The sequence below is a fragment of the Copidosoma floridanum genome, unplaced genomic scaffold (assembly GCF_036245765.1).
Source record: "Copidosoma floridanum isolate Cflo_tuat_1 unplaced genomic scaffold, Cflo_Japanese_pri ptg000005l, whole genome shotgun sequence".
Taxonomy (NCBI): domain Eukaryota; kingdom Metazoa; phylum Arthropoda; class Insecta; order Hymenoptera; family Encyrtidae; genus Copidosoma; species Copidosoma floridanum.
The window spans coordinates 13,708,393-13,731,501 of NW_028321882.1; the positions used below are offsets into that span (position 1 = coordinate 13,708,393).

The following is a 23,109-nucleotide window of genomic DNA, read 5'->3' on the forward strand; positions in this document are numbered from 1 at the left end:
AATTTTTCTATTAAAGTTTTTTATTTTTTAGTGTAACGACAAAAGGTAGTGGTATCACTTGACATATACTGGACGGTAGTCTGTCATAGGTATTGTATGTGTCATAATGGAAGTACGAGGAGTGCCGTCAAATGGGATGTTAATAAAGTAAGCGTTGTTTTCTACGATTTTTCTTATTTTCCATGAGCAAGCTTTTAAGTAATAATATCATTTTAACTTATAAATTATAAATTTAATGTGGTCTCTTATTTTGTTTAACTTTTTTTTTCGAAAGCAGTGTCGAAAAAGTCTTTAGATTTTATTACATGGAAAAGCTCAAGTTTTTTTTTTTGTATTAAGGTAAAACTGGATATAGTGGGACAACACAAAAGTTTCAGGGTATAATGCGACAAGAAGAGAAAATCATTTTTCTGACGTATGCGTGTCTCAAATGAGGCATTTCGCCCATTTTAGGTGTGATACTTAAGTTGACTGTGAAGATGATACATCAAAAAAAAAATTTCTTTTGGTACGTTCAAACTATCTAAACTTGATAATAAGACACTGTTGAAAAAGTTTTATTGATAAGATCTTAAAAATAATTACTTCGTTACAAAGCTTAGTCTGTCCTAGTATACCCTTATTTTTAGCAAACACCATGTAGAAGTAGGACGAGGTTTATCATTGCTGTTCTACTACTGCACCCACTTTTGAGAAAACTAAGTAGTAGTGGAACAAGTACTTGACAAGACCAAATTCTGTTTTTAACGGCTGCAATTTCGTGTTTTCGACAATAATAATCGTATGAAAGTCATCAGTCCGACCTTTAATGTTAAAATTAAACTCAAATATACTTGTAGGATTCGTAGTAAAGTGAATAATACCATTGTTACCAGGTGAATAGACACAATGTGTTACTTAACCTCAATAAAGCGTATATTAATGCATCCTACCCAATTTTAAAAAATCAACTTTGCAGAAAATTATATACATTTTTAATAGTTAATTTTTATTACACTGTTATTAAAAAAAAGATGAAAAAAAAAAAATTAACACCCGTATAAATTGTCCTACATTATATTTCTATTTAATATTTCAGCCTTCAAAGTTTGCTTTTTATTTCCACGGATGAAACAGATAATTTTCCTTTGAAAAATATTTTTTTTGCACCCAATCTTAATTTTAAGATCAAGAGGAAAGTAGGTAAAGAAAACCAATCCGTGGCAATTGTTGATGATTTGACATATTACTTAAAAAAAAAAAAAAAGAGAGAGAAAACATTGAAAAAACAGCAGGTATTAAGTAATGAACAAGAAAAAAAAAAAAAAAAATCTAAAGAGTACGAAAAAAATTTTAACAAGAAGTTTCAAGAAAGTTAAGAGAAAACTGTTAGGAACAAGAAAAGAAATTTACTCGAAAATTAAAGTTTTTAAAAAAATTCTAAAATCAGGAAACCGATATGAGAATTGTCACTTAATAGTAACAGAAATACAAAAATGTTTGTCTGAGTTAGACGACAATGAAATAAAATTAACTGCGTGTAAAGTTCAATTATTGCACAGCAAAATAAAAATAAGAAAAGAAAAATTGTAAGACCTTAGAAGCTAAGATTTGTTTCAAACTAGTATTTACTATTTTCATTTTTATATTTCGTACAATAAATAATAATATTACTTAGTTAGAATTATATAAGACAGTGTTTTTTACTTTATAATTTACGAACACAGAAAGGAGGACTTTTGTGATATCATTGAAAAAGGATATATATGAAAGAAAAATCACTACCTTTTTTGAATAAGAAATTATATTTTTACTTATCCAAATAACATTGTCATATACTACCTCACTACTACCACATACAGTATCCTACTACTACTGTAGTCCTCAAAGACTATATCCTACTACTGCAGATTCTACGACTTACTTAAAAAAGTTACTTAATTAAACGGATAATGATAAACACAGTCAATAACTATTCTTTCCTAAGGTAAAGACCTATATTCATACTTTAAAAAAAAGTGTCGGTAAATTAACATTAGTGGAACTTGAAAAATAAGAAATGAATATTTGTTGCTCAGAAAAATATTCCCCTATACTCCATTTTACCTTACTACAGAGATATTTCTACTTTTGTTGGCTCATCATTTGTATTAACACCTACCGTATAACAGTGACCTTTTTGACAATATACTACAACCTTTATTGTATACACTCTATATTTGATAGTAATTTTACAAAGGTAAGCGTAGCCAGTCATCTTGTTTTAGGTATTCAATTAAATAGTTACTCTTGTTCTGGCTGGTAAATCACAACTTCTGTTCCCTTTTATTTTTGGTCCTTGAAAACAATGGTAAATAGTATCACATCTGGGTGCTGATATTATTCTTCATTGTGAAACGGAAAAACAAACTTTTTAGATTCTATTTAGCTCTAAAACTAAAGGATTTTTGGATTTTTTAGTTAATTTAAAAGGGTTGATTTTATTTTTCCGGCATAAGAAAGTTATAGGCTTTATTAGTTTGCTATCCACTGATAAGGCATTTAAAACATAATAAATTCAAGCATTTTCTTGGGTAAATAATAGATCTCCTAAGATACATGTTTTATTTACTGGTGTTTCAGCACTTCTAACGTGATATTCGTGATCTGTACCAAATAAATTAACCGTAACAGTATTTAGAGTACGTATTCGTTGTTGAACTATTCCATTGAATACAATTGTATGATTATAATTTAACTCTGTGCAGTTTGTTAATGTGTTATAACTAATAACATTCTTTTCTGCGCCCAAATCTAATATGAAAAATTCTGAATCTTTCTGAAATGTTTTACAACGTAACTCAACTCTTGGTGATTAACCTATCCTCATGGGAACAAGAACATACATTTGATGTGACCATTAAAAAGGTCTTGTCCATTAAAATGGCAGCCATTGATAGTGTGAACACACAACCGAAGGCTTAGTCATCGAGTACGTTCAATAACGTTAAAGAAAAATAAAGCATGAAAAAAAATGGGTAAACGAGCCAAGTCAGAGAGGTCAAGAAAAAACCGTTAAAAAAACAAACGAGAAATACATTGGTGATGTTGTAGTTATTTTAATCGTATCGCTGTTCAGGAAAGATATTCGTCCGATGTGTATTATTGATGTAAAGTCAATAAATATTTAGCACTGTATGTGTAAAGAGATAAATGCTCCAGAAGGCAGGAATAGTAATGATAACGGTAATAGAAATTCGAAACATTTTGTTGAGTATGATAGTTTGGAAATAAGCTTGAATAGTAGTAGGTACAGTTTCTTCATGATTTGTATTAAAAAAGTTGTTTCCCAATATGTAGGTCAATCTTATTTATAATTGTAGAATATGCATATATTATTCCGTTTTCAAAACATCAGTGGAATGTAAATGCCTTTGCGTATACGTATACATTTATAAATATATACATACATCTACTAGTATTCATAAGACAATGTGACGTAACCACATACGCGATACGTACTTGGTTATCTTTCAAAATCAAACAAAGAGCACTTTTTTCATTACTATTACTTAAAACTATGTGGTAAAAAACTCTCAAAAAATTGTATGTGTTTTTTTACTGGATAAGATAGTTTTCAGTAGTTTTTCAATGATTTATAGATATGCGATAAGTTACGCTTTTCAAAATAATCGGGCTATGTAGTGTTTGCACCATTACTCCAATGCTAAAAAAGTGACTTTTCGACGAGGCTATTTCAATAACGACGTGATAAATCGGTCTTAAACTTTTAACACATATTTCTCGACGCTTATATAAGTTTTGCTGACAATTTCGTACCTTTTTAGATATTTTTGATTTAGGAAACATCTACCTTAAAGACAAAGGCACTTTGCGTAAGGGGGGAGGGGTTAGAATACTATTCATTCAGAAGTTGAGAATAAAGTAACTTCTTATTCATTACAGCGATAGCCATTACTGCTGTCTCTGAAAATAATTTTAGACAGAGTTTTGCAAGTTTCTACTGGCTCAATAATATTTTTAAGCATATTTACAGCTACTTCGGCAAATAATTGATTTAATCGTAATTTTAAGAACTTTAGTTACTACGTAAGGTTTCAAAGCTCTTACTAATATTCCCGTTATACGTACTACCTGGTAAGAATAACCCTATTGTTGGATGAGAGTGGTTAAGAGCATTTGAAATTATAACAGGCAACAAAAAGGATCTTACAGTTGATATAATATGTTAAAAAAAGTAAATGTAAGACTGAAGTTCTTCAAAGGTTTTATCTCACTCGAAATATTGTACTCAAATAATTTTTATTTTAGTAAATACCACCCATTTTTTAAAAGCCTGAGCTGATTTCTTATCTAAACTGAGATGTTATTCCAAAAAAAACTAGGTGTGGGTCTCAGGACTTTCAGCAGAAGTGATACTTCCAACTCAAATGTTATTTAACTTAGTATAACGGAAACTGAGAAAAATAGATTACACCTAATTACAATAAGTTTTCCAGAATCTGGTATTAAAATAGTAGAAATTTTTATTATAATTACGTATTCAACCACGTGCATGCTTAAAATACATATATACACTTATTGATACAACGTATGTTACACGTGATCCGTGCATTTTAAGTACTTCCACGTTTCTTATAATGCATGTATTAATACAAGTACGAATTGTTGGTCATACAATTCAGAACGAAACAAAAATTTTTAACATACTGCCCCGAAAAAAGGCTCTTTCGTCAAGTTATGTGAGACACAATTTTGTTTTATTTGAAACTACTTTCTATGCATTTGATATGATATCATATATGTACAATAAATTTTTGTAAAATCATTGTATCCGAGAAATGAAATTTGGTTTAGTTTTGGCTACCGAAAATGTAAAATAATTCACTATATGTAATCGAGATTAAGGAAAACCATAAGCATATAGCTACCTGATTGGAAATAGAATATGGCTGCCGTAAAGAAATATACAGCCTGTATACTGTTACCGTAAGAAAATCCTCACTGACTGCATGGAATGTGTTACCAAACGCGTGTACGGGCTGTGTACAGGTACCGTAAATTAGTCATTTTGTACACTGCCAATACAATGCCCATGTACTGCCCGTAAACACGAAATATTTTAATATGATTTTAAGTTTTTAGTTCCATAAAGTCCAGTGCAATAGCAAAGTGTATGTTTTATTATGAATAATGAAATTTCTTACAATCATCGATGAAAAAACTAAACGATGGTTGTGTATAATGAAAAAACCTAGCATATCCGTAAATAGATTACTACATGGTTGTCAATAAGAATCTTAGGAGAATTATTTTTTTCAAAAAGTAATCAGAAAGAGTGATTATTTAGATCTTTAAGAAAACGCAAACATACCCTGTGTTTGAAATCTTGAAGCATTCTTTCTTTTACAGTAAAAATATTTATCCAATCAAAAAAAACTAAATGATAATACTTTTTGATAAGAACCAAAATTGAGTGTTAATAAAAAAAAATTCTGAAGTACATTGTCACTACCTTAATTTGTAAAAAAACTACAATTAAAAAAAAAAAAAAAAATTTTTATTATCTATCCGTGAACCTGGTCTGTTTTCCTCAAAAACCAAGGATCTTTTCGATATGACCATAAAGGGTTAACATTTTACTTACAATTTATATCCATATAAGGTCCAAGTATAACGTACCTATTTTTGTTTATATTAAATTATTCTTATTAACTTTATAAAAAAACTTTTATTTCTGTTAACTAACGAACGAACCTTAAACATTCTTGTCTTTTAAAAATAGTATTTTTTTTTTATATTTCACTATTAAGATAATGATTTATGTTGTCTTTTTGAATTGAGTACAATTTTCTTACATGTTGTGAAATAATAGTTTGTTAATAAATAATTTAATAAATAAACAACAATAATTTAATTATTTATATTTGTATACTATTTGATCATAACTAATAAAAAAAAGGACACGATACTTGTACCGTGTCTGGAGGCTACGTCACTGGAATTCTATAGTAATACGTAAAATAAATTAAAGATTACTAAAAAAATACTTGATTGATTGTGTAATATCATCTTTATGGGCCATGAATGGGCAATACACAGGCCATAGTACTTTACCGCTATAGTATACTGTCCGTACACGCACCTGGTAATACAAGTTAACGGTGCCATCACGGCTTGGTAGAAGGCCCATGTACCGACTTTATCACGACATGTATGGCCCGTTATCGCGCCGTACAGTACATTTCCGATTGGATATTTTTCATTGTATTGTTGAAATTTGTCATTTTACTTTTTTCGTATGATTATTTATGAATTCATATTTAAACTTGCCCGTGCTTATTACTAACTTCTTCTAATCTCAATATGAATAATAAGAATATAGGTTTCGGTAACTTCACCATCTAAAAATAATACTTATACCTAATAAAAAATAGAAAATAAATTAATTCATAGGGATTATAGAAAAGATGTAGCTTTACCATTAAGATCTGACTATTTTTATTTTTAGAACTAAAACGATTGTTCGTATAAGTCCGTGTACCATATGTTTTTGCACTTAAATAATTATTTTCTATATGTGAAGTTATTTTTGGCCTTTCTGCTTTTTTTTTAGATACGACTGTTTTTCAAATTTTGAGAGGTTATGTCATGCTAAAATTTTTCGAAAATTTCGTAACTATCCATATTAATTTTTTAAATATGCCACACTAAATAAAAAGTTTTTTACTTTTTTTTTTTAAGATACAGTCAAAAAGGAGATAATTGAGGTTATGTTTGTGCATAGTCTAACCCTTCTATAATCGTGCACCTCAATGATGTTGTTCTGCTGTTGGAAATTCGTAAAAATTATTATTTTCAGCAGATTTTGCATCCCTTTTGGGATAAAGTGTTTTTTCTTGTTTTCTTGTTAGGTTATCGTACTATACATATTTATTACCTTATGCACATTTTTTTACATACACGTATGGAATGATCAGGCATACAACACGTATATGTGTATACATTATACATACGTACACTTTGCCTCTAGTATAGACATGTGTAGCTGTTTTTCTCTTTCTTCATCTTTCCACCATACCCATACCTCAGCTAGAGCAAGCGCATCAGTGTAGTTGCAGGGTAGAAACATACATATCACATACCTGTAATATATGTGTTTATGTAGGTATAGTACTGCGTGAGAGGTAGAAATCGTATGGCGTACATTCAAGAGACAGAAAGATAAATTGATGTATTCTTTATTGTATAGACTTATACAAAATATCATATTTTTTTAAATATTTCATCATATTATGATTAGTTTTTAGGTTCAAAGATATCTTTGTTACGTTCTGACGAGCTTGTGATTGCGTGTCACCCTTCTTATCCATCATAATACATATTATGGTATATCACAGATTGTTAAGTTATCACGAGTGATAAATTATAAATGAGTCAATATTTCTTAATTATTTTATACATCTATGGGTACTTACAGGTACAGCCCATGCCTCAATATTTATCAGTTACACCTTGAAGTTAAACATATATTAAATAAGCTTAAAAATTAATAAAATATAACTGTAGACGGACTATACTCAGCAAAAACCTATACATATACAAGCCATATAATTACTTATAGTCACATTGCATGAAATTAAATTAATAAATACACAAATAATTACACACATACCAACTTTGTATAAATTAACATTAAATCATTGAAATCATTAAAATACTTCATAACAGTAAAAGAGACTTGCACTATTTAACATTTATCACGAATTATCACAGTAAAGTAATACTGTTAATCAATCTAAAGCAAGTGATTCCATAGCGCATTCTTGAAAATGAAGAGGCTCAAGAGATAGCGAATTGCGGCCAGCAGCTCATTTAAAAAGTTTGCCCCATACATTTACAAAGATCTGCCCACCGTTGCAGTTAGTGTAAGTAACCGCCAGCTCTCTAATGTCTCCCCGTGCAGGTCTATCCGTTTCATAGAATTTGAAGTATCAATACTGCAGTACTTCAATTCTTAGGATTTTGTACATTGAAATGCCCATCAAATATTCACATCGGGCATCCATCTTCAGCCAGCCAAGAGAAATTCTGTAAAGAGAGATGGGCTCGTCTCTCCTGGCACCGACCACGCCCGTAACATAGGTATTCAGTAATAGATGCAGTCTTTCCCTGTGCTCAAGTTATGCGTCGAGATATATAACCGAACAATAGTCTAGAAGAGGAACTAATAGTACCGAGATTAGCCATTTCCGCAGAGCCTCTGTGATTTATTCTTTACAAAACTGTAGACAATACAGAGCTTTATTAAAAATATTTATTTCCTTGGTGACGCACAGTGGGGCAGAATCCATAAAAGCTGGCCAAAATTAAAAAAAAAAAAATTTGCTAGATAGGATTTTTTTCTTTGGGTTGGCTAGAAGACACCTGTACTAGTAAGGAATCAGTCACAAAAGGTCAGATTTTCTTTTACGGACTGTGAAATATAAGTTGGAACTTTACTCTTGATTGGTTGTTGTGAAAAAGTTATTTTTATTAAAATAGTTGCACATGTCTCAGGCGACATAATAAATTCAACTATTAAGTTATTGCAGTCGGAAAAAATGGAACCAAATTCAGAAGGTATGTAAAGTGTAAAAAAATTTTTTAATATACCAAATGAGCAAGTATATAATATTAACACAGTAGCACCTCTAGATAAATGTTATGAAAAAAAATTGTGTAATTGCTATACGTTTTAAACAAAAAGTAATATTGCCCCGCATTGCCCCGCAAAAAAACCTGCTGGATATTGTAGGTAAAGTTATTATGTTTTATATAAAAAAAAATTGGCTGCCCCAACCTGCCCCCCTACGTTTTAACAAAGTTTTAAAGAAAAAAACGATGATAGTAAAAAAACTACCGCAAAAAGCAATTGAAAGAAATCCCATGTATCACTGCTTAATATTAGTTCAACCTATAAAAATTTGTTTTATTCTTAAATATATGTACATTGTCGTTTGTTAATGAATGCATGTACATGTATAGATACATATACATGTGTGAGTACAGTGTATACTGCCTTCTTAGTCCGGTCAAATTGAACTTTATTTGGAAACTAATTCTAAATACAAAACAAAAACATATTTGAATCTACAGTATATGTGTACTTATATATGTTTATGTATGCATGTAAGTGCACAGTGTGTACTGCTTTATTAGTCCAGTCAAATAAAACTTTACAAATGTTATGGCGTAAGGGTTGGGTAAAAAAAATTCGTACTTGACAGTGAACTATAATATGATTTATTGCCATAACAATTTTCAGACTGCAGCAGTCCTGTTGTTGAAGCCTTGACAAGAAAAGAATTGTATGAAGCTGTGAAACACAATTTTAATATGGAAGCATCTGAAGTTTATTTAATTGTTGAAAAGCTGATGTCCAGTAAATTACAGTCATCATACAGTCTAACAGAGACTTATAAAAGTGATGTGAGAAAAACATTTTCCAAACTTAAAGTAAGGTGGACTGCCAGTAAGAGAACGGAATTACGATTTTTAGATAATAATGCAGAATGGTTGAATGGATTTATTGCACTACAAACATCAGAAATGGTTAACAAAAAATCAGGTGCAGGCAGACCTTCATCAAGCTTTGAGTCTTCATCCGACAGGAGTAAGCGCCGAAAGACTGAAATACTGCGTACACAATCATCCACGTCAGAACTTGCATATGCAACTTAAATGAAATTGCGTGCTGCAGGAAAAGTGGATGCTGCAAAAGTTATACAAAAGGTAACAATAGAAAGTTCCACGAAAACAAAAATTTGTCGCAAATCTATGGAGGTTTCTGAGGATATAAATGTATATACTGCTGATGAAGCACTGTCTTTACTTATTGAATAAAAAACTGTCTAAAAATCAATATCAATCATTGCGTAATGCTTGTTTGAAAAAAAATGTGAAACTTTTTCCGTCGTATAAAGAAATTTCAGCAGCTAAAGAAAAATGTTATCCTACATGTTCCATGGAAATAAGTGAATCTTACAGTTAATCTTGATCATACAGCTGATAGAATTTTACTCTCTCAGTTTGCTGTTATTCAACAGTTACAACAGGATTAATGTGAAAATCTAACTTTGATTTGTAACTGGGGGTGTGATGGTAGTTTGGGGCACAGTATATACAAACAAAAATTTTCCAACGAAGATTTGTCGGACGAAAGTATTTTTTTTACTTCAATTGTTCCCTTGCAACTGCAGTACGTAAATGAAAAAACTGGACATACGATTGTTGTGTGGAAAAATCCTCGACCATCTTCTCCACGATATTGTAGACCTATAAAAATCGAGTTTGTTCACGAAAATCCAGAAGTTATTAATGAATTAGTAGATAATGTATCAAAGCAAACGCATACACTAGTTTCTTTTGTCGGAGTATTTGATGGCAAGAAAGTAATTGTAAAATATGAAACTGTTTTATGTATGATTAATGGAAAAGTGTGCAACGCGATAACAGGTACGTCTTCTGCACAACGTTGTTATTTGTGTCAAGCAACGTCGAAAGAGTTTAATAATGTAGATTTAGTTTTGAGTAAGCAAATTAATGAAAGAAATTTGAATTTCGGTTTGTCATCTTTGCATGCTTGGATAAGGTGTTTTAAAACTTGCTTGCATGTTGGTTATAAATTAGCCATTAATAAATGGCAGGCTCGCAGTGACAAAGAAAAAGAAGCAGTTAAGTTAAGGAAATATAATATTCAGGAAGGTTTTGTAACGAAGTTGGGTTTAATAGTTGATAAGCCGAAACCTGGATATGGAAGTACAAATTATGGTAACACCGCTAGACGGTTTTTCGAAAATGCCGCAACTTCTCCCATCATAACTGGAGTTGACGAAGATCTGATTAATTAATTCTACATCATTTTACAAGCCCTGTCATCTGGTTTTGATATAAATGTTGAAAAATTCCATCAATATTCATTGGATACAGCAAGAAAATTTGTACAGCTTTACGGCTGGTATAATATGCCGACAACCGTTCATAAGTTATTAATTCATGGTCCTACAATAATATCACACTCGCTATTACCGATCGGTCAGATGTCTGAAGATGCCCAAGAATCTTGTAACAAATTAATTAAACAATTTCGTGAAAACTTTGCGAGAAAATGTTCTCGAACTAAAACAATACATGATGTATTTTCGAGATTCTTGGTAAACTCTGACCCATATATATATACAGGTGTCGAAAAGTACCCGCAAAATCCACTAAGGCCATGTCAAAAGAAGTTTTTACTCTTCTACAACCTCCAAATGTAGACATCACCAAAAACATTTCACCAGATGATGATTCAAGCTCCGAGCGTTCGTCATTAGAAGATGCAGATACATCTTATATTTATGCTTAAGACGATTTTCTTTTGTAATCAACTTATGAAAAAATAAATAATTCGTATTTGTATAATTTATAAATTTTTTGTTTTGCTTTAATATATGAAATCCAATAAAATCAAATAGCAGCAAACTTTCACTAAATGTCATAGTGATCATGTGAAAAAAAACGCAAGTTCCCGCCAAATCAGATTTTAACTCATTGCGAATTTTTTACTCAAGAACTTTTTCATAAATGAAGATATTGCCTTAGAGATTTTCTACTCATTTTAATCTTAAAAATATTACAAAATATTTTTTATTTCAAAACTTTGAAAAATTGAAAATTTTCATGGAATCATCCATATATTACATTTGTTATTTTAAAAATTAAAATTTTAATAACAAATTTGTAATCAGCAACGCCAAAAACACTTAAGAAAAACATTTGAGTATTTTTTACTAGATTTTTTGACTTATTGGTGAGATCATGTCCACCATTTTGGGTCCGTTATTTTGAAAAGCTCAATTCTAATAACAGATTCGTAATTAAAGACCGAAAAAACCCCCGAGTAAGAAATTTAAGATCATTTGTTACACTTTTTGAATTTTGGCCAGCTTTTTTGTATTCTGCCCCACTGTGTGACGTTGTCAAAATACTATTTCTATGTGAGCCTGGAGTCAAGCACGACACCGAGGCTCATCACCACATCCGAAAAGGCAACGGACACGCCCCCTCCCAGATCAATCACCAGTATTTCCCTCTGTTTAAGTGCTGTAAGTGCACCACCCCCTCCCCAACCTCCCCCGTTGGTACGTGCACATAAATCTTCAAGTCATCCACATGTGGAATGTGCTCGACTCCCACTGATTCTAGGACGTTTCGTATGTTAGTAATGGACAGGCAAAACAACAAGTATCTGAGGACTGAACCCTGAGGGACACCCAGATTGATATTAGCCCAGGACTAGGGCCTGTTTGTTTGTGTCTTAACTTTTTGCATCCTGCCCCCCATGTACAAGTGTACCCACATGAGCGCTAGCTTCCAGAAAGCCATCGACCTTAGCCTTTCGAGAAGACGGCACGGTGGAATAGTGTAAAATGCCTTGGAAAAGTCAAACTGTAAAAGTAGCGTCAGCTTTTCCTTTTAAATGTTCGTTCTGATGTCTTCAGTCAACTGCAGAAGAGCCGCCTGAATTGAATTGTGCCGTCTGAAGCATGCCTGAAGCGAATCGAGAATCCCCTTAAGAGTGACGTAATCAATGATCTGATCCAAGGGAAGCCTTTCTAATACATTCGAAAGAAAGCACAGTAGTGCCACAGGCTGAAAATCTGACGCAGTCTTCAGTGCAGCACACTTTTTAAACGGCACCACATGCGCTCTCCTCCGAAGGGCCGGAAATTCACCCATGGTCAGGGAGGTATTGAACAACCTTACAAGACAAGGACCAATCACAGGTAAGGCCTTAACGATAACACCATGTGGGATGTAATCCTCTCCCAAAGCCTGAGATGAAAAACGAGCCAATACCACATGATTGGTGATAACGTCAGAAAACGTGGAGCCACCCCCCGCCGCAGACTCTAAGATCTGCAGACACTTGATAGGACCCTCCTCCTCTAACTGCGACACCACCACAATGCGCTCAATTACTTCGTCAGGTGTTAGCCCATTCCTATCCCCCCCGCCTTTAAGTTTGCGGAGCAGACCAAAACTATGAAGCTCACTTCATACCGCGTTTATGCCAGAAACCCTAGAAACTCTTTTCTGATAGTATTCCATTAAAGCATGTGTTGTTTTCATTTTGGCCTCGTCATGCAGTGCTTGGTACTCCAGTAGGAATTCTAATTATCTTGTCCGCTTACAACGTCGGTACGTTGACTCACATTCTTTAAGTAGCTGCAGCAGCTTCCCGCAAACCCAAGGAAGGCGCTTCTTGCGACGCCTAAGGGTTCTTTAAGGGGCTAAGATGTCTACTGCCCTTTATGATTACTAAGGACACACCGCACCATGTACTCTGGATCAGTCTCCTTGTCACCGTCAATTGAGATCCAGTCGCAGTCGCTTAAAATATTATTAAGATCTGTCTGAGCGATACTATTTAATCTTCTGTGTGTAAAAATAACACTAGAGTTATCAGAAGTGGGTGATTGTTTTGCTACATTTATGATTTAATGGCAGCTGCGAAAAATAGCCAGAAAATTGCGTGCGTCACGTATATCGTGTTGTCATTGACAAGGATGACATCGAGCCATGTGCTAGATGTAGCTGTGAAAAAAGTTGGGCCATGTGAAATCACTTACAGGGCCAACTTATCTGCCAGCTTACGCTTAAAACAAGTGTTATTACCATTTGCACCTGAGCCCGCATTACAATAGCCCATGATTATTTTTTGGCTATAGCTAAAACAATGTGGTTTTTACTTAAGTAACTGAGTCATTCCCAAAGAATGAAGGATAAACAACGCTGAGAAAAACTGGCTGACGCATGGGCTGCTAAACGGAGCACATCAGATAATCAGGTACTTCCAGCTTACCCAACTTAGTAATGCCCGATGCCTCAAGAACTGTGACCCTGAGTCCCTCCCGCACATACAGCACGACCCCCCCTCCATGCATGTTACGGTCAACGCGTATAATAGTGTATCCATCAATTGAAACAAGTTTATCAGAAACCTTTGGCTCAAACCACAACTCAGCGAGACCGAACAGATGGTGAAAGGGATGACCATTGATAACAGTTCTAATTTGTTCAATGTGATCTCTTAGTGAATTAACATTATGGAAGCATACCGAGAACTCTCCCCCACCCCTCCCGCAGCCTGACCATTTTCAATTTTTAGTCTATTTTGTTGAATGGCATAACATTTAGCTTGCTTACTTTTTCCTCTTTTAGCCGTGTCATTTTTTATTTTTGTTCTTCATGAGAGATATCAACGTTGAGAATCTCAATGTGTTCAGTTTTCTTATGTAAACCATCTGATTGCATGTTTATGTTATTATCATAATTACCATTATTATTAATATTACTATCAATATAACTTATAGTTTTGACTAAGTGGCTGATGGTACCATCCGTTGTTGAGTGACGTACGAGTTCGCAGTGCAATAAGCACTGTATACTGCCTCCAAATCTGATGCAGTCTGAAATACATGTGCTTGCTCTCCCTTATGTATTTTAACGAAAAACCTGCCTCCTATATGCCATATAAACTTAAACTTAAAGTCCTTGGCAATAATTTTATAATTTAAGAAAACGCTTGTACGGTTCCACTCAAGTGATTCGTTAATATAAATTGACCCATTGGCAACGCAGCGCTCCACAACTTGACCTAGACTTGAAAAATCGATGCCTCTACTACGCAGTGTCACACATATACTTGTGGCACTTTACACATCTCTTACCAGCTCCAGTTTCACGAGCTTAACACGCAAGGATGGCAAGTAAGAGCCCCTGTGACTGCACCTCGTCCTGATTTTATCACCGCGAGCACTGGGTGTCCCACTGTCAACAGGACCCACCACTAAAATGGGATTGGCAGAGATCATATTCTCCCTACGAAAACCAGAAAGCACGGCAACGAGCCCAGCGTGGGCAACATTATCTGGCTAAGCACTCGTCTGCAGGCAGTCAACCTCGTCAGACACAGCCAGCTCCCCTCTCACACCGTTCCTCTCCCACAAGTCCACCGAGACTGCACCACAACCAGAGGCCGACGCGAAAACCATACCCTCCGCTCTCATTTTGGGCAAATTCGACATGACATTTTATCGGTTAACTATTAAATGTGGTTCCTTAGTTTAGTACTATAATAAGTAAGTGGTTATATTTTCTGATTTTGACTAGAAATGTGTATTAGTAACTGATTTATTTTGTTACATATAAGATTATTATTTCTGAGAACTAACTGTTTAATGCTAGTAATTTTACTTTAACAAGTTTTATTTCAAAAATTTTATTGAAAACTATGGAGAGAATGTACCCATTTTTAAATGGCTAGGTCTAGTGTCTTATACCATGAAAACTGAGGTAAAAGCTGAACAAGATAAATAAGTTAAAGAAAAAAAAAAAAAACTGCAATTGAAAGTAGTGGGTGAGCAACTCTAATTGTTTCTTTATTAAAAAAGGAGGGTGAAATTTTATGCTGAGATTATAAAGTCACTCTTGACGTGTATTTAAAAAAAGATTGTTTTTCTATTCTTCAAATCAAAGATATTTAAGGTATCATGAGCAATTAAAACATATCGTGTAAGCTTGATTTAAAACAGACTTACAAAGAAACAAATTCGAAAAAATCCCTAAATCATAAAGAACGATTTCTATGCATAAGAGATTGTTTATGTATAAAAGATGAGCATCCACAATCGTATCAGCACCGCACACAGCCTTGTTACAGTAAGGCACATTAAGCATTTTGTTGAATACATAATTAAGTGTTGATTACATGTTACATGATTTGCTACACATTGTACATTAGTGGAAAAAGTTTTTCAAGCTGTTGGTTTGGCGATGACATTACAAAGATCACTTCAGCGAAGAATATAAATGATAGGCAGTTTTACTGCGAGAAGGTCACCTATCCTTTTACAAGAAGCTTCGTTTAGTGAAAAAGGATATGAGAAAATGCACGAAGGTACTCTTTTAAGAAAGCCACACTTGCTGGAAATTGAACCACGGTCTCTTGCAGGCCAACCCGCAAGCCAGCTAACCGAGCCACTATGTGCTTGATTTTTATTGTATTAGCAATATCTGAATAATATTCTGTTGTTATCTATCGTATGTATGATTGTTCCTTAAATAATATGATGCACTGTAATTGCCCAGTAACATAATTATTTCATTAATGCCTTTATATTTTTGTGCGTTTTGTTGATATTTTAATATTATTGCATGTCGAGTGCAACAGCGCCGGTAAGTTCAACCAAGCGAGCTCTTAATGGAGGAAGCAGAGGGGAAGTGATGAAAAACATGTGTTACATGGCTTTGCCAGGAGTCAGAAGCACTAACTGCTATCTCAGCCAGGTGTAGTTTAATCTCGTCCAATTTTACCTGATTTGCTGTACATCTAGCCTTGATAGAGAAGTAACAGACTTCTCAACGCATGTTCGGCTAAAAGGTGGCATAGTTGCGTGACACGAGAGTGTAATGATAGAGGCTAGTTTTTGTGTCTCTTTCCCTTTATTTGTTTCCTCTCCCCAGCCATGAGGGATCCATTTAGGAGGCAGGGCAAAATAGGAAAGGGAATGTGCAGAGCAAGTGTGTAAAGAAATCAGTTTAGTCAGTCCATGTCAAGCATGCGTGCAAAGAGGTACGTTACACTTTCTGCTATTTAAAGTTCTCGAAGACACAAAACAAGTTTTTTTTTAATGACTCAATTTCGTTTGGTATTTTTTTTTTTTTTGGCCCATGTACTTACCTCAACCAGTAAACGATTGAAATAAGTATTGTTAAGATTGAAAGAGACAGATTAAGCCTTAAAATATAAGAAATGATATTCAATTATCAATAAATCCTAATATTTTGGTAATGTAATTATGAAGCGAAGAATTGATATGTCCAAAAACATAATTAAAGCTTTCTCACAGATGCTACCACCTTAAAATATTAAAAAATATTTCTGGGAATGATTTATTATTATTTAAACTCTATCATTAGTTTGAGCATGATCATGAATCTTTTTTATTAGTTAGAAAAAAATGAGCCATCGATGCAATTGGACGCGAGCAGGCATTTTATGTGACGAAACATATCTGAACACAATATTGAGTTCTCATGTATTATGATTCTAATTTACCAACTATAGTATCATGTGGGGAGTTGTCCTATAGTATTCAGGATGTATTATTCCTTATTTCTGCCAAATCATGTATAAGGACCAGTAGCATACACCATACGTCTCGAACATTGTTAAAAAATAAGAAAAATTATGCACAATAAAACCAAAGCAAATAGGTTTCGCATTTCAAGAATTTCATGCTCACTCATTCGGAGTTAAATATGTACTACCAACTAATTATAAACCATTGATGTTTATTTAAAAAAAAAAATGATTGCCTGAAATGGTGTCCAGCAGACTGCAAAGGTAGGCAGTTTTGCTTTTTGACTGACACTATGTAATTTATCACATGCAGGGAAAAGAACGTGTTAGCTCACCAACTTTCAAAGTTAAATTTCAACAAAAATGATGAGTCATGTAAGTTTTATAACAGCTTCCAATATTGAGTTAGCATAAAAAGAAACATTTTTTTTTAGGTAAGAAAGGATGTCAAATATGGCTGGTTTTTAAGCGTAAGAAATAAGTTAATGGTATTTAAAAATGAAGAAAATAAACTATTATTAAAAATGATTACCTCATGTAGAACCATTAAGGTATAATTTCTGAAATAGCTATATATATAAATAGTTAAAATAAAGGAAATTCCCAAATCATACGTATGGTAACCGGGTTTAGACTGTAAAACTAATCACCAAAAAAAGTGACTTTTGACTGAAGTGAGACTCGCCCAAAATGTAAGTTATACGTATGGGACTTGTGAGACACGCTGAATGGTCTAAGTCATGCAGATTTATCAGGCTCTATAGCAAGGAATTCTTATGTTTGAAGTAGATATGCACTTCAAGGGGATCGACGATAAGAAAATGTAGGATACCTTGTTAAAATAAACCATTGAGCCTTTCAAAACAATTTTTCAGTCTGGAGAATCTTTGAAAAATTTTAGTCATTTTACTCATTCAACTTTGAATGGGTCCATAAAAATACAAAGTTACACACTCCAAAACAGCGGCTTGTTACCAAGTGAAGGACCGGCTAAAGACGTGGTCATAGTATTTAGAACAAAATTTCAGACGTACATAGATAGCGGGCTATTAAAAAAAAAAAACTCTTAAAGTATCTGTTTCATTCGTGACCCTGCTTCGTTATAGCTAGAAAGAAAAATAAGATCAAAATTAGATTTTCTGTCAGTGTCAACAAACATCACGGTAGACAAATACCAAGCGGCTGAAAAATAATTTTCTCATAGGCCAAATGTAGCTGAATTCAAACCAAGCGATAAAGTATTTGTAAAGGATTATACAAGTAACATTAGAACACCAGCCAAAACTGTAAAAAGTGAGGGGACGGTTTCATACAATGAGCATACCACTGATGATGAAAACAATAAAGATATGTACACAAAATAAATCTATGCCTCGTTAAATCTTAAGCAGATAATCCAAGAATTCAAGCAAGCCTATATAAGCTGGTAAAAAAGCTAGTCAAAGTAGGAGCAAGCATTTTATAACTGAAGATAGGGACGAAAATATTAGAAACTCTACATGCACACGAAGCCCGCCTTAGCATTTAAACTCATAAAGGCGATGTATTATTCTAATTAACAAAAAAGGAGAGTAGTATATTATTACGTTAAGGTACACAACCGTATAGAAAAAACAATACGGAAATGAAGGTACTGTAAAGATACCAGCGCAAAAGTATAAATAATTGCCATCTTCCTTTAGCTCTCAAGTTTTGCTCACGTGTATAGTGTTCATACTTAATTGCAACTAGTTCACTTATTTTTTATATAGTATCTGAATCATCTGCTCAAATAAGATAACTAGAACATAATAAGATTGCATGGAGTAATTTTTTTTAAACGCAAAAAAAAGTCGCTGAATGTTTGACATTTTTAGGATACACAGCAATATTAGAGATTAAAATGACTGTTTATAAAAGATATTTAAAAAATTTAAGCCTCACATTTATATTATTATCACAATCCTTATCATTATTATAATCATCATTGTCGTCGTCGTCGTCATCGTCGTCGTCGTCGTCGTCATCGTAGTCATCTTCGTCATCGTCGTTGTCATCATCATCATCATCATCATCATCATCATTGTTTTTGTTATTATTATTATCTTTACTATTATTATTTTTACTATTTTTTTAAATAATATTATTTGTATTATTATTAATATTACTGTTATTATTTTTATAATAATAATGATTATTATTATTAATATTATCATTATAAATATTTTTCTAACAATTACATTAAAATTTATAAGATAATTATTACTGTATCTATTTAAATAAATATGTTTTTATGATTATTTTTATTTTTATTATAATTAATATTTTTGTTACTATTATTACTATATTCGTTATGATTTTAATTACTGTTAAAAATTTTTTAACGCTGTGATAAGTTGAGACCACTTTAAGACCTCGTCTCTGCTTATCATCCTTATAAACTCATGTTATATTTACCGATGATAATGGTTTGGTACATTTGTACATTTTTAATGAGAATTATTATCTTAATTACAGTTATAACACTTTTTACAGAAGTTTCTCATAAGTAGTTATGATGAATCTCCTTAGAATTGACATAACTGTCATCTTTAAAAATACATTGTATCGTTGACATAATTTTTATCGATTACATAACTACGACATAATTCTTGCGATGATAAATACTATCGTTAGCATAATAATTAAAATAAATTTGTATCAAAATTATTACATTAAGTATTATGTAAAATATTTAAAAGAAATTTTTTGTACGGTAAAGATACTTACATTGCAATGAGTGCAGTTGTGGATAACAGAGTACCTCTGGCTGCAGTCATAGCGCATGAGTACATCTTCAAACTTACAATGCAGTCTGGATGCCAGTGTATCTACCGTGAGAAGCTTGTCAAGAGCAGCTTCACATCCTGGGCCTCCATGAAGTACAGCCTGAAGTGGACCCCCTTCACCAGGTGCTAAAGCGCTTATAACTGCATGCTCACAACAATGCTTTAGCCTCAAGTTGCTTATAAACCAGTAACGATTTTCTTGTGGGCTTTTAAAGCTAAGGGTGCTTGACTGGCCAAACTTTTGCTGGCAAACAATCTGCTGATGTGACTTTTCCAGGTAATAAAGGCACTGTAATGAAGCCTTCTTAAATAAGAGTTGTGAACCATCTTTTTTTTTTTGTATATTTTCTGGGCTGCTTGTTTCTTTTATCTTTATAATTATTTTTTTAGTCCTCGTACTTTCCAAATTTCCAACTAGTGAGTTGAATAGCTCAGTGCTACTATCACTTGATGGACAGGCGCTAGGACACTCGCTTGATATTTCTGGTGGACCACAACTACCCTGAAGATCAGCTGGTGTGGGACCTTCCAGATCACATGCTGACAGCCATGGATTTAACTGGTTAAGGCTCCAACTATACTCGTTGTAAGGATGCCGAGGTATCTCTTCAGGTTTGTGCTGATTCATCTTATCGTTTGCTTTAACGGGTTGGCGCAGAAGCAATAGTGTTAAAAGTCGAAAAGCCAGTAGTATAGTAGTACCCAGCCTATTTAAACCAGCTTGTCTTTTGATACCAGAGCTCTTACTGACCTGTTTTCGACTCTTTTTTCTTTTGTGCTTTTTTTTGCGGCTTTTCAAGGCAGTACTATGAACGATAGGTGAAATTTCTCTTTTTAAGGCAATATCTAAGCATCTATGAGTCAACTTCGCATCCTTGTTGTGATCCTCGTCATCTTTCGTGTTCTTTGGTTTCTTACTTTCTCTTCTTTTTTTTTTTTCGTGATAGAGTACTTTTTTAACGATTGTAGTATTACTAAAAATTTTTGTTGTTTTAATCGTCTTCTTTGGTCTATCTGCTGGTCCTGAGGCTTCGAAAAGGCTGAGCTTAGACATAAGCTTAGAGCAGCAGATTGAGGTGCTAGCCAAAGAGGACGAATCCCATGCTTTCGACAATATTGCTGCATTACTATGTAAAGTTATTGCTTCTACTAACAAGAAAAGATTACCTTTTATAAAGGAAAGTACTAGTAAGCCGTTAACTGAAGATTTTAGTCTACTCGCACATGTAGTGGAGGAATTTCGTAACAGCAGCGATTGCGTAACAACCAAGAATTGGTGTAACTGTATTGATGGCAGCCCCGCTTGAGATGGTCGGCGCTCTTGGTCTTCGGGACTGCGAAGCCAGTGTGGCCAAGCTTGCAACGGACTCAGCAGGGCTTTTAGAAGTTCCCCTGGTAAGGTGCCTGAGAAATCAGGGCCAAGTGATTGCCTGCTCGAATTTTCCGGGCAGTACCAATTTGTACCTACAAAATATCAGACATTAATTTTTCTGTTCTATGTTTTTTCTCTGTTTGTTACTTTTAATTTTCCCTCATTTTTTTTTTAACATAAATTTTTTATTCTTAAGATAACATAAATTTTCTTTAAACCTCAAACTGAAAGAAAGTACACCAGATTTATTTGCAATATCTTTACTTCTTTCTATCTGAATGATAGATTTGGTTATTTATAATAGTTTTATCATGTAGATATAATTAAGTCATAATTTATGATTCGGAAGAATATTATGTCTTTAAGTATCTTATTAGGCTTTATCCAAATAAACTGTTTTATTAGGAATATGCTGCTGTTACTCCTTTACTAATCCACTATATACCAATATGCTGCTTGATTCTGGACGTCCTGTAATTTTTTGAGCCCGCTCATTCAATGTTTGACAGTATTTCTAGTATACGGATATAAACAGTAATAACTTGTTACTTATCATATTAACTACCATACAAGTAACGAATGATCACCGTAACAACTCTACGTTCTTAAGGATTATGGTATATTTTTATTGTTAAATGATCGAACATCTCAATTTTACAATTCAGGAATTAAAACGTAACTATTATACATGTGAGGGAAGTATTGCCACCAAAGAAAAATAATTTTCGTAAAAATCGAGAAAAATTTTATGTAAGCTTCACAGGTTATGTACCAAATACTGGTTGTCTGAAAATAGTAATGAAAAAAATAGGTTAATGTTTGTTACATTGGCATTACACTTTCCAGACAACTGTATAATGTCAATGGCAAAACTTCCAGTTATTTTTTTTTTTTTTTTTTTCTTACTTTTTGAAGTTTAAGTGCACATTTTGCAGTTCAGCAGAAAAAAAGTATCATTCAAGTATTGCGACCTTTTACGGAAATAAACATTAAACAGGCTTATAAGTCACGTACGTGAAAGAGTGGCAAAGCAAGATGAGAAAGAAGACGAAGTTTTGATGACTACGCTACTATTTATTTCTAATTCGCTTTCTTGAGTTTTCGAACAGTAAGAAATAGTCCAGAGAAATTAGCTATTTCATACTCCTCTTCAAGAAATACAGTGCTATGTCTTATGTACAGAAAGCACAGGTCATTATAGGGGTCATCTGCTACGTCTTAATATACAGTTAATACACCTGTTTGTGGCTTTTAAAAATTAGTTTGTGCAATCATATATTTTCTTAACATCACCAACAACCTAACAAGTCACCGTATCAGCCAGTTTAAAATATATGCATGTTATTACTCATTTGAATGCTTGTATGGCACAAAACTTAATGCTGCAACGGTTTATTCAGTTTTATTCTTTAAAAAGTAATTGAATGCTCTTTTACCATGCATCCACATAGCATTAAAAAAAAAAATTGTAAGGAAGCAGAACATACAAATTTATTTTTACTAAAGCTTATCAATCAGTTGACTAACTAGTGGAGCACTCTAAGTTTAAAAAACTATAATTAATGAAGAATTAAGAATCACCTTTGTTTATTCTGCCTTGTGGTAAAAGTACCACTTTAATTAATTACTTGACACTTTTAAGAAGTAAATTTATAAATCTTCTGTAACATTTACTTAATTGTTTTTTTAAACATAGTTACAGACCATCTTCTACAAAAAACAGGGAAAATTTTTGTACTGATATATAAAGCCTTTAACTTATTTTAGAAAAAGTTATTATA

General features: G+C 33.1%; 1 protein-coding gene across 1 annotated transcript in view; it reads right to left on the bottom strand.

The window, feature by feature from the left end:
- Mid1 (calcium-permeable channel component Mid1) overlaps positions 1-21,421 on the bottom strand; it is a 381,266-nt gene extending 359,845 nt beyond the window's left edge. Inside the window, exon 1 of the mRNA XM_089598117.1 lies at positions 19,898-21,421. Within this exon, the coding sequence (XP_089454243.1) occupies positions 19,898-21,010 (1,113 nt within the window). The 5' untranslated portion in view covers positions 21,011-21,421. The remainder of the gene's footprint in view (positions 1-19,897) is intronic.
- Between the last annotated feature and the right edge of the window lie 1,688 nt (positions 21,422-23,109).